Raw genomic sequence first — 10,336 nt, 5'->3', positions numbered from 1 at the left:
TGAATTAAAAAATAGAAGAGTGTATTCAAATGAGGACTCATTATGTTTTCTTTAAAAAATAAAGGTGAACAAAACTTAAGTTAATTTTTTCTTTTAACCCTCCTAAGATTTTGTTGTTTTTTTTTTAATGAGATAGCCATTTGAAAGTAGGTGGTCAGTTTTAACAAAAAAGTTTATGTAATTAAAGCCCACAAGTCCTTGAGGGCAATAAAAACATGAAAGATCAAAACACGAAATAAAACTCTCAAGCCGATTTAAATTACAATGCTTCAATAAAATAGTATCTTCAGACAACAGTATCAGAGGGATACTAGGTGATATCCGAAACAAGCTAAGATTAGAATTTACAATCAAATGTACTACAAGAATTGCGAACTGAACCATGTTTAACATTCCTAATTACTAAACCTAGCTAGCAATGCTTGATGGCTTGTGCTAATGACATTGAGAAACCTCCTGAAGGTAAGCATGAAGAAAGAAATTCACATCCACACCATGGCTTCTCCATCAATTCCTTGGAGAATACATACCGGAACCTTGAGCTGTAAGGCAACCACTCAATAACCTGAGATGCCTTTCTGTTGGATTTACGGTCAATGCATTTTTGCATTGAATCTTGGAGCTTTTTATCAACGTTTTCGGTAACCCATTTGAGAAGATCATCTGAGGTAACCATGGCTTCCTTTGCAAACCTTTCCAGCAACTTCGGTAAGAACACTTTCCTTGACTTCTTTACTACTACATTTGCTTGAAGAAACTCTCTTTTTGCTACTTCTAGTTCCTCTTTAACATTTGATGCTGTGTACACTTTCAGCTGCAAAAATTTCAAAAATTTAAATCAAATGTTTTGTTAATTACAGATCTAAAACCATTCCTAGTAATGTACTTCATATCAAACAACATGAAAGGATTCACTGTAATACTAGCTTATACCACTGATCACTGCTAGTTCGATAATGAGTGATATTAAAACTGCGCTGTCATATAAAAGAATAGTGGCTACAAGATGTTACCACAGGATCAGAAAATGCTCCAGTACAGAGGGCAAAGCAGGCAAGTGGTTCAGAATTTGGAAGACCAAATTTTGAACTGATAAGTTGCCTTTCTTCACCAGATTTTTTTCTCAAGGCAGTTGAAAGGATGGACTCAAGCCACTGCAAAAAGGCAGATAAAAAGTGAGTACAGCAAATGGTAATCTTTTCTTGCACAAAATAATATAAAATCTTAGTTTGAGAACCAACAAGGCATATTCTGAATTCAAGTAGTTAATCAGTATGATAAAGTTCAAGCAGTTTTCTCAGAAAGAACAGTGTAAAAGAATAATTCACTGTACAAAGTAACTAGCCTTTATGGAACAATTTATAACCCGACTGACACGAAATTTCAAGATAAAATAGAGATCAATATATATAAATGTGTTATTTAGGATGTAAAAGGCCAATACCCGCCCAATTCGAGGTGTATGGAAACGAAATATTGACTGCTCAATTGCATTTGCACTTATGATATGACCACCGATATTGTAAGCAGCCTGCACTATACAGAAGAACCATCAATTTCATTGTGTTGTCTGTCAGGAAAAGGGAAACGAAAGTTGCCATAGGGACAAAATAATAGTATCACTAGAGTCAAGACTTTGGGGACAGGACAAATGTAAGCTTTGTAAAGACTTTCATAGGCATCCTTTATTTGTAAAACATCTCCATTCAATGATATTTCTCTAAATACTGTCCCACCTATGTAATTTTTCTTTCCACCAATGGCCACTAGAAATTAGACAAAGAAGTGCACTACCTTGTGAAACAAGGCTAACCTCCTTAGAGAGCTGTTAGGGATTCCATATGCTAAATATGCCTGTACCAAGCGAAGAAGACAGTTATATAGTTGAAAATCATGAGACATAAACTGATGATGAGTTGTGTGAGTTTTACATGCATAACAAGGGCATTGTACACGTTGATCCAAAATGCAGTTTGTGTATTGCTTTCCATCTGATTCACTGTCACCCTTTCAAGTTGTTCTACTAGAACTCTGAAATTTCAAAAATGAAAATTCGAGTCAGCACATCATCAAGGGACATACATAAAGGAAATCCAAGAACATTATCTCTGTGCACCAGTTTATAAAATATTCTTAGTATGTGCCTAACACTTAAACGTCAAGGAACAAACCTGTAATTATTGATGGCATAAGATGCACGAGAGAACTGACTCTTATCAGTTGCAATCCAAGATATTTCAACTGTGGATTTGCAAGACCAATCACATTCCTCTCCAACACCATGTCGGGGAAGCACAACATTAGTAGATGATCTTGACAATAAAGGTGATCGGTTTCTTCCAGGATTGGTGGATGCTGCACCACAAAGCCAGCAGTATACTGCAGCCATACACCTTACCATCTCCTCAGACAACTTGATTGGGCACTGGTTGAGATGATCCTTCAGAGTTCGTAGCATGGAAGCTTTCTCCATATCTGGAATCTTATTGGGTCCCTGACAAATGATTAAGATGAGAAAATATGGAAACTTACGTGGTATTATACAGTAGAGGAGTACAATGGAAAGCATAACACATTTGATAAACAAAGAGCTCCAAATCCAGGGTGTGGATCAGCAAAATTTGTATTATGCACTAGGTTCCTAGTGGATGAAAATGGTTGAACTAAACTTGTAAGCAAAGCAAAACATATGTAAATTAAATTATCCACATTTCTCCATTTCTGGAACCTTTTCGTGTCCCTGACAAATGATTGAGATGAGAAAATATGAAAATTTACATTGTATCAAATGGTAGAGGAGTATGACGGAAAGCATAAAACATTTGATAAATATAGAGCTCCAAATCCAGGGTGTGGATCAACAGAAATTGTATTATGCTCTAGGCATAGTGGATGAAAACGGTTGAACTAAAATTGTAAGCAAAGCAAACAACATGTAAGTAAATTATCCACATATTTCAAAAATATAATCATCATGAGCAACCATGATGTTAATTATCATGAAGCTAGTGTGGTAATAAAGTAGACATGGACACTTGCAGAAAGAAAATGAACAACAGTAAAGATCCTACCTTTACAGGATCTAAGAAAATCTTTTCAGAATGCATGTCACTTTTTCCACAGAGTTGGGGAGCATCACTGGTCTTAGAAGATCTTTTCCCATAGTCATTTATAGAAACTAGAGCTTGCAAAGGTCTCAAAGGGAATTTTTTGGATGAACAAAATGCGCTTGAAATAATACTTGGATGCCTTTTAGGTATGTGCTTTGTATGAGCCGGAGAAGCCACACTTGAGCTTTGCTCAGAAGGTGGGCGACTACCACATTGCTCAAATATGCTTCTATAGAGAGAGAGCACATGTTTCTCGCGGTTTGCAACCTCTTCTTCAAGTAATTCAATTTCAGCAATCAATTCCTTTGTCTGAAAGACAGAGATAATATCCATATTATTTTCTTCTAAACTCGTTGTTTAGCAGCTGGAAATGAAATTGGAGAAGCTAAAATGAGAAAGCAAAAGTAGAAAACAACAATGCCTGCTGCATTGCAACATGAAAACAATAAAAGTTTGAATACTCAAGAATATTATCCTTTTCCTTAATTAGGAAAATGCAGTGGAGGATTTTATAGACCAACCTACTTCCCTCAATTCAATTCAGCAGCAGTTCTTGGGAATTCAAATTCTCACAAGTGGTGTTACCTTTGAGGCAAAATGCCTGTGTCCAGGAGATAAGGTGCTCGAAACTCTGCCCATCGCTCTCTCAAGTGTCATGCGCATATTTCTCTCTTCCTGTAAACGTGATTGCAGCTGCTCAATCTGCAATGTTATGTCAATTGTCAAAACACCATGATATTTGACTGCTCAATGTTCTCCAAAAAAATGTAGGAGCCAACAATGGTCCAGTTTTCTTTGGCAGTTTATTTAAAGGATAAGTTCCCAGAAGCTCACTAGGATCATATCATCACTTAATACTTAGTTAGTATTTTAATTTCTCTGAGGTTCTTGCAAAGAAAATTATCGGAGTGAAACATTTATTTTATTTTAAGAATGACTTCGTGTGATTGCTTACATCTTTTTCCAAGGAGGCTCGATGGTTCAATGAAGAATTCTGGTTGTTACAACTGAGATGGTCATAAAGAGGAGTTTGTGCCCTAAAAGCCCTTGTGGAAAGTGGCGATGCCTGTTAATTTCATATGAAGGAGGAAAGTGAAAAAGATTATGTAACCAATGAATAATAGAAGAAGATTATCTCTTTCATATCACCCTTCATTTTCATGATCAAAATACATGGCACGTGCTGCACAATGACTTTCAATGGAGAAAGTGCACGCTGTTGAGTTCTTACGTATATTTCATTCAGCTCCTTCTTGACAGAATTTGAAATTCCACGTCTTGAGATGTCTGAATTTCTTTCGGCAGCACTGAAATGAAAATACAAAATGTCAGAAAGGATGCAACTATATAAGCTGAGAATTGCTATGTGCTGCTAGAGAACAAATACGCAATATTTTAGATAACAAAGACAAGCTACTCAAGCTCTTGTGTAGAGGGAAAAGTTGCAGGGAAAGGGCAAGAAAAATTGCTCAGAATTGTTTTAAGGCTATATTGGATCAATCCTTAGGTGAGTTTTTCTTTGATGTAAACAGCTGACGAACCCTGCTTCCTAATGATCAATACCCAGAATTTCCTATTATTTAACTCTCAACTCAAACAAAATAAAGCAGAGAATGGAAGAGATGATGAAAATCTAATTGAGAATCCAATGTGACCCATCTTTACAAATTTTAAGCCAATAAATAACTTTAAAAGCTATTTGATTAACCTCACTTCTTCCAAATAATTGACCTCAGACCCCCCACAATACAGAACTTGTCCTTAAAAAAAAAAATGACTTGCAGAACCTATCATCTTGTTTTAATTCCAGTTAGTAAACGTTGAACCCTCTCCAAACTTCGAAGTTAGCTATATGGATTCCCAGTGTGACCTCACTACACTCGCCAGATCTCTTCTCCTCATCACTCAATTAATATTCAGCTTCAAGTTGTCTATACCACATCAACCAACGACTGATGCCCAAGAATTTGAAACCACTTTAGAATTGATCATCCATTTCCAATAAATTTCTTTACATGAAAAAAAGAGAGAGAAAAATAAAACTATACAATCTTTACGGTTACCAAAAATGAGGTAGAAAGCACTGCTACTGCAACAAATGAATATGATATTGCACTCAATGAAAATTTACACATAAAAAGTCCATAAAAGAAAGAGAATATTTATGAATTGCTACAAGTTCACTGAATGCGAATTACATTTGTCATCAGAACAACAATAACAGATTTTATTTTTTCTGGAAATGGGAAGAAGAAAGAAAAAGAAACAAAACCTCTTGGATCGCCTGTGTTGAGCTTGAGCATGAACATGTGTACGTGACCAAGAATCTCCCTTCTGTCTCTTCCCAGCTGCCTCTTCATATTCCTCTACATTGAAACCATTCATTTTACCATTCATCATCAAAACAATCGCTCATATCCTCTGTTTCCAAAACAAGACACTATCAAATCAAAAGTTAATATTGATATATATTATTATTTTATAAAGCACCCGACCAAGGATATAGAGCCAGTTGGTGAGATGGGCAAGAAATGGAGAGAGAGAATTCTCTTCAGTCTTTTAATGGGTATGTTATAATTGCATAGAAAAGTTGGATGTTCATATTTGAATAAGGAAGCTTGTGAAGGAAATAGAATGTGAAGTAAATAACTTCACTTACTTCAAAGAATGGGATGGGAGAATTGAATTTGACACTTTTGGGTCGTTGAGTGCATTCAATGACATGATTTATTTCCCCTGATCAAAAGAGTGCCGTTAGGACCTAGACACCACTCAGATTTATTTTTATCTTTCAAAGATCAAAGTGTTAGCTGTTGGGTCACTTTCTGTGTTTGTGAGCTTGCTCTAATGCTTGTCCTTCCCAGTCATTTACCCGCCATAAATTCTGCGTCCGTTTTGCTTCAAGTCTGCAGAGAACAAGCCCATGATAGCATTCTAAAATTGCATGGCAGGTCCATGCAGTGAATTTGGCTACTCTCTGGTAAAGTTTGGGTTTAATTTGTGAATGAGAATATGTTCGTAAATGTTGTGATTCAGATTAAGTTTGAATGTATAACGAAAACTTCAATCTCCGTTAGACTTGAAGACCGATTTCAAATCATGCGGATGCTCACTTTCTTTGAGTAAGTAAGTATGCTTTGATAGGCTAACAGCTGTTATGACGCAGTATAAAACTATAAATATTGAATCAAAGTATTGGTTGGATTTGCTTTTAAGTGCATGATATAAAATATCTAATGATTATAAGTATTTATTTAATTTTATAATTTTTTTAAAATTTTTTATATTATTTAATTATATTTTAAATATAAGTTTTGGGAATAAATAACTATCGTTTCTATCATTAAAAATTCAATTTTTTTATTTTATTTTTTGGAGAGGAGGTTGTAGAGTTTGTTTAAAAGGTTAAATTATTTAAAGTACCTTTGATTTGTTTCATAATTTTATTTTATTTATTTTATAATATACTGAAAAAACTTATTTATTAAAATAAATTTTTAATTTTTAATAAAAATTCTTATTAATAACTAAATAATTCAAATAATTTTTTTAAAAAAAAATTGTATAGTGCAATTTAGAAAAAGTATACACTCGGAAGACTTGGGCTGACAATGTTTGAAAAAAATAACTAAACAAATAAATGCAAGTCATATCAAATGGGTCTTTCCACAGCAGCTTTCATTTGGGAATCCAATTATCGCGAACGATGGGTGTTGATGCCGTGATATCTCAGTTGGACAAAAGTTTTTAATACGAAACCATGCCACCGTCGAGTTATGAACCTAACAAAAATTGTGAAATTGAAGAAAGGACTCGGCTTTATCAGTAGCAAAACAGAACTTAATTCCACATCTAACGCCACCAAACTCCTACTGACTAGTTGGCAGCTGGATCAATAGAAAAAAAGAATGAAAAATGAATGCAATTTGAGATTATGGACCATATTCCAAGTTCAACATATTCAATACGGCGGCCATCGCTATTATCTCGGCTGGAGACTTAGGCAGACTTTGCCCAAGCTCTGGTAAGAGCAACGAAAGTTTTTCACATAGCCAAATTTGTAGCAACCATTTAAATAAGGATGAAAGCCCTACTCTTCTTCCACCCCCCCCCCCCCTCTCTACTTTTGGAAATTAATGGCAATGAGTTCTTTGGTATTTGGAGTAGAATCTACCAAACGAAATGCATACCTAATACTTAAAAATATTTACGTTTAAAAGAGAGAACTACCATACTTATAAATATATACTTTCAATGGGAGAAAGTTTTGTGTACCCTATGTAAGAGAGATTGTAATATTTTATTATCATACATATGAGAGAACATTGATGCTGTAGCACCAGAAAAAACTATGCTACAGCAACAAGAAGATAGAGCTTTGGTGCTGCAGCACTAAAACGATAAACTGAAATATATCTCCTCCGTAATTAATTAATTAGTTTATTTTAAATAAATAAATAAATAAAATTAAATGATTGAAAGGTGCAATGTTTCTCCATAAAATGTCTATTTGAAGGGGTGTAATCTATTTTAAAAAAAGGTGCTTTTATTTGAAGGAATGTATTGTTTTGTGAAAAAAAAACACATTACTTCATGAATAGACACTTAACTAGCCTGAGCACGTAATTTCAACGTCTTAAACCTTTGTTGCTTGGCTCAATTCGCATAAACAACATAACCGCAATGGATTAAGATTAACATTATTAGAGCAGAAGCAAAACTTACAACAAGAACAGCTACAATCTGTGAATGTGGCCGAGATTGTAATTAGCAAGCTTTCGGCAGTGTCAATAACATAGCCGCTGCCCATATAGTCTAGCCCCAGGGAAAAGTAATTAAGCTCAATAAATCTTTGAATACTTTCAGAATATAAATGAGGAAAGAACTTGGAGCAGCCGCAGTTCAGCAAATTAAATGAGCTTGTGAATGTAAAGCACAGAAGTTTTCTTTGCATGGTTCTGCCTGCTCATAAATGATCTTGAAATACTAAATTCTTCGTTGAAGACATCAAGGAGGTAAGTGACATTCTTGATGAGACGCCATAAAAACACCACAACAATCTATATTTAATAAGCATCATATAATTAGGTAAATTCAACGGTGGCGGATTGGTCATTCATAATTTAATTAGAATAATAATAATACCAGAACTTGAACTGTCGTTAACCAAAATAATAATTCCACTATAATGACAAAAGCATTTCCACTTTAGCCCACCAAACCTTACAATTCAATTATTTAAGACCAATAACATAAGGGAGCCCCTATGTTACAATTAATGTAACATACACACTCAACAACAACCACACAAATGATGGACCCACACAATTTATGTGGTTGTTGTTGAGTGTGTATGTTACATTAATTATAACATAGCATTTGCCAATAAAATAATCCATATAATTGTTGCTGAGCTTTCCACACATCGCAAGAAAATTGGACAGGCGTTCCTGATTGTCAGCTCTTTTTCATCGTGGATATGCGGGGGGCAGCCACAATAAACTAATTAATTCAAACGTTTTTGTCAAATTAAATCACTAATAGTTCCTTTCCAACAAAAAAGAAAGGTCCAAAATGCAATAGAATTGACCTTTAATTGCAAACTTATGGGGATTATTTCTTAATTACGAATGGCAAAAATTCCCACGCGAACAGATTTTTGGGGATTTTTTTTTTTAATTCGAGGGTGGTAAGGAATGATTTTATACTTAATTTCTTCTTTGAAAAATGACAAAGACGATTTTTTTACACAATTTCTTATTCACAAAGGCCCCATTTCTCATTATAATATATAATTTATATTTCTAGAATTATTAGTGAAAAAACATAAAATTTAAATTGTAAAATATTAAACATTAGTGCAAATAACAAATATCAAAATATTTATATAAATAATATAAATATTAGTTAATATAGAGACTTTAATGTAATTCAAACTTATCTATGGCCGAAAGTCCAGAACTCCCACGATCCACAAATCAAACTCTAAGCCACCCTCTCATAGTCTTACTTATTTTTTCTAAATTATTCATGCCACGACTAGCACTCATCTCATTATAATACAGTAGTACGTCGCATCGTTATTAGTTTAGTAGCCTAGCTCTTTGCATTGTCAGGCAATAGCCTGATATGCGGCATTCGTAGCGTCATACTTGATCGCCAAAAGGTGTCATTGCTTGTGGACAACACTCACATCAATATTGTACACAAATCACATTATTTGAATTTTATTTTGAAAAACATTATTCGAATATCATATATACCAAAATTTTCATGGAGCATAATGAAATAAGACCCATTTGTGATTATTCTCATTTTATTTTATACATTTTTAGGTTAGTATGATTAAATTAAGTTCAAAAACTAAAAACATATTTTAGTTATTTGAGGATCGGCGATCGTCAGGCATTGCCATCCTCTCCCCTCAAGCAATTATGATGGAAACAGGAATGGGACAAAGATATATGCAGAATTTCAAGGATGGGTACGAGGATGCCAGCCCCCTTCTCTCCTTCCCCCATTGCCATCCTTGTAGTAATATGATAAATTACTATGTGAGTTTGAGTTCTTTATGTAGGGAGTTTAAGTCTCCCTATGCATTTATTGCTGCGTTTACTTTTTGGATTAGAGTGGGAATCCTGAGGAGTGGGAATCCTTGGATTAGGAGTGTGGAATGGGAGTGGGAGTATGTTGTTTACTTACACTAGAATGGAAGCATGGAATAGAGATCAGAATCCAATTTATGTGTTTACTTTGTCTTGGATTGGGAGTAAATAGTTTCAAATTACAATTTTATCTTTATTTAAAGAATTATAGTTTTTAATTACAAAACTAATAAAAAATATATTTAATGAATAATATTTATTTTATTATATTTATAAATTTATTATAATTATTAATATTCTTAATTATGAACAATAAATTATTAATATTAATATAAAATGAAACCTTATTTTATTTTATTTAATATAATTATATTAAATTTATTATTATATAAAATAATAATATAATATTATTTAGTACAAAATTAATATTTTCTTAGAATAAACTATTTATTATTATTAATATTAAATAAATATAGTACTATTATTTTTAAAATAAATATAATAATATTATATTTATTAATTCTCTATTAATTTAATAGTATTATTTTAAAACAATTTTAACTTAGAATCAATGTAAATTATTATTTAGTTAAATATAATATTATTATTCAAATAAATATT

The 10,336-nt window shown here is 33.3% G+C and overlaps 1 protein-coding gene across 2 annotated transcripts; it reads right to left on the bottom strand.

The window, feature by feature from the left end:
• Positions 1-253: 253 nt before the first annotated feature.
• LOC18050192 lies at positions 254-5,738 on the bottom strand. 2 transcript variants are annotated; one of them, XM_006440233.2, is made up of 11 exons: positions 5,383-5,738; positions 4,342-4,417; positions 4,066-4,176; positions 3,696-3,812; positions 3,072-3,419; positions 2,172-2,494; positions 1,932-2,031; positions 1,795-1,854; positions 1,445-1,531; positions 1,014-1,154; positions 254-814 (listed from the first exon to the last, which is right to left on the bottom strand). In XM_006440233.2, the coding sequence occupies exons 1-11, from the start codon at positions 5,508-5,510 to the stop codon at positions 413-415; spliced, it is 1,893 nt and encodes a 630-aa protein (XP_006440296.2). In that variant the 5' UTR covers positions 5,511-5,738; the 3' UTR covers positions 254-412. The 2 variants fall into 2 exon arrangements, with proteins under 2 accessions (XP_006440296.2, XP_024045720.1); XM_024189952.1 differs by having other exon boundaries at positions 768-814; positions 934-1,154; positions 5,383-5,737.
• Between the last annotated feature and the right edge of the window lie 4,598 nt (positions 5,739-10,336).

Source organism: Citrus clementina, unplaced genomic scaffold (assembly GCF_000493195.1).
Source record: "Citrus clementina cultivar Clemenules unplaced genomic scaffold, Citrus_clementina_v1.0 scaffold_3, whole genome shotgun sequence".
NCBI classification, from domain to species: domain Eukaryota; kingdom Viridiplantae; phylum Streptophyta; class Magnoliopsida; order Sapindales; family Rutaceae; genus Citrus; species Citrus x clementina.
This window is presented reverse-complemented; position numbering and strand designations above follow the sequence as displayed.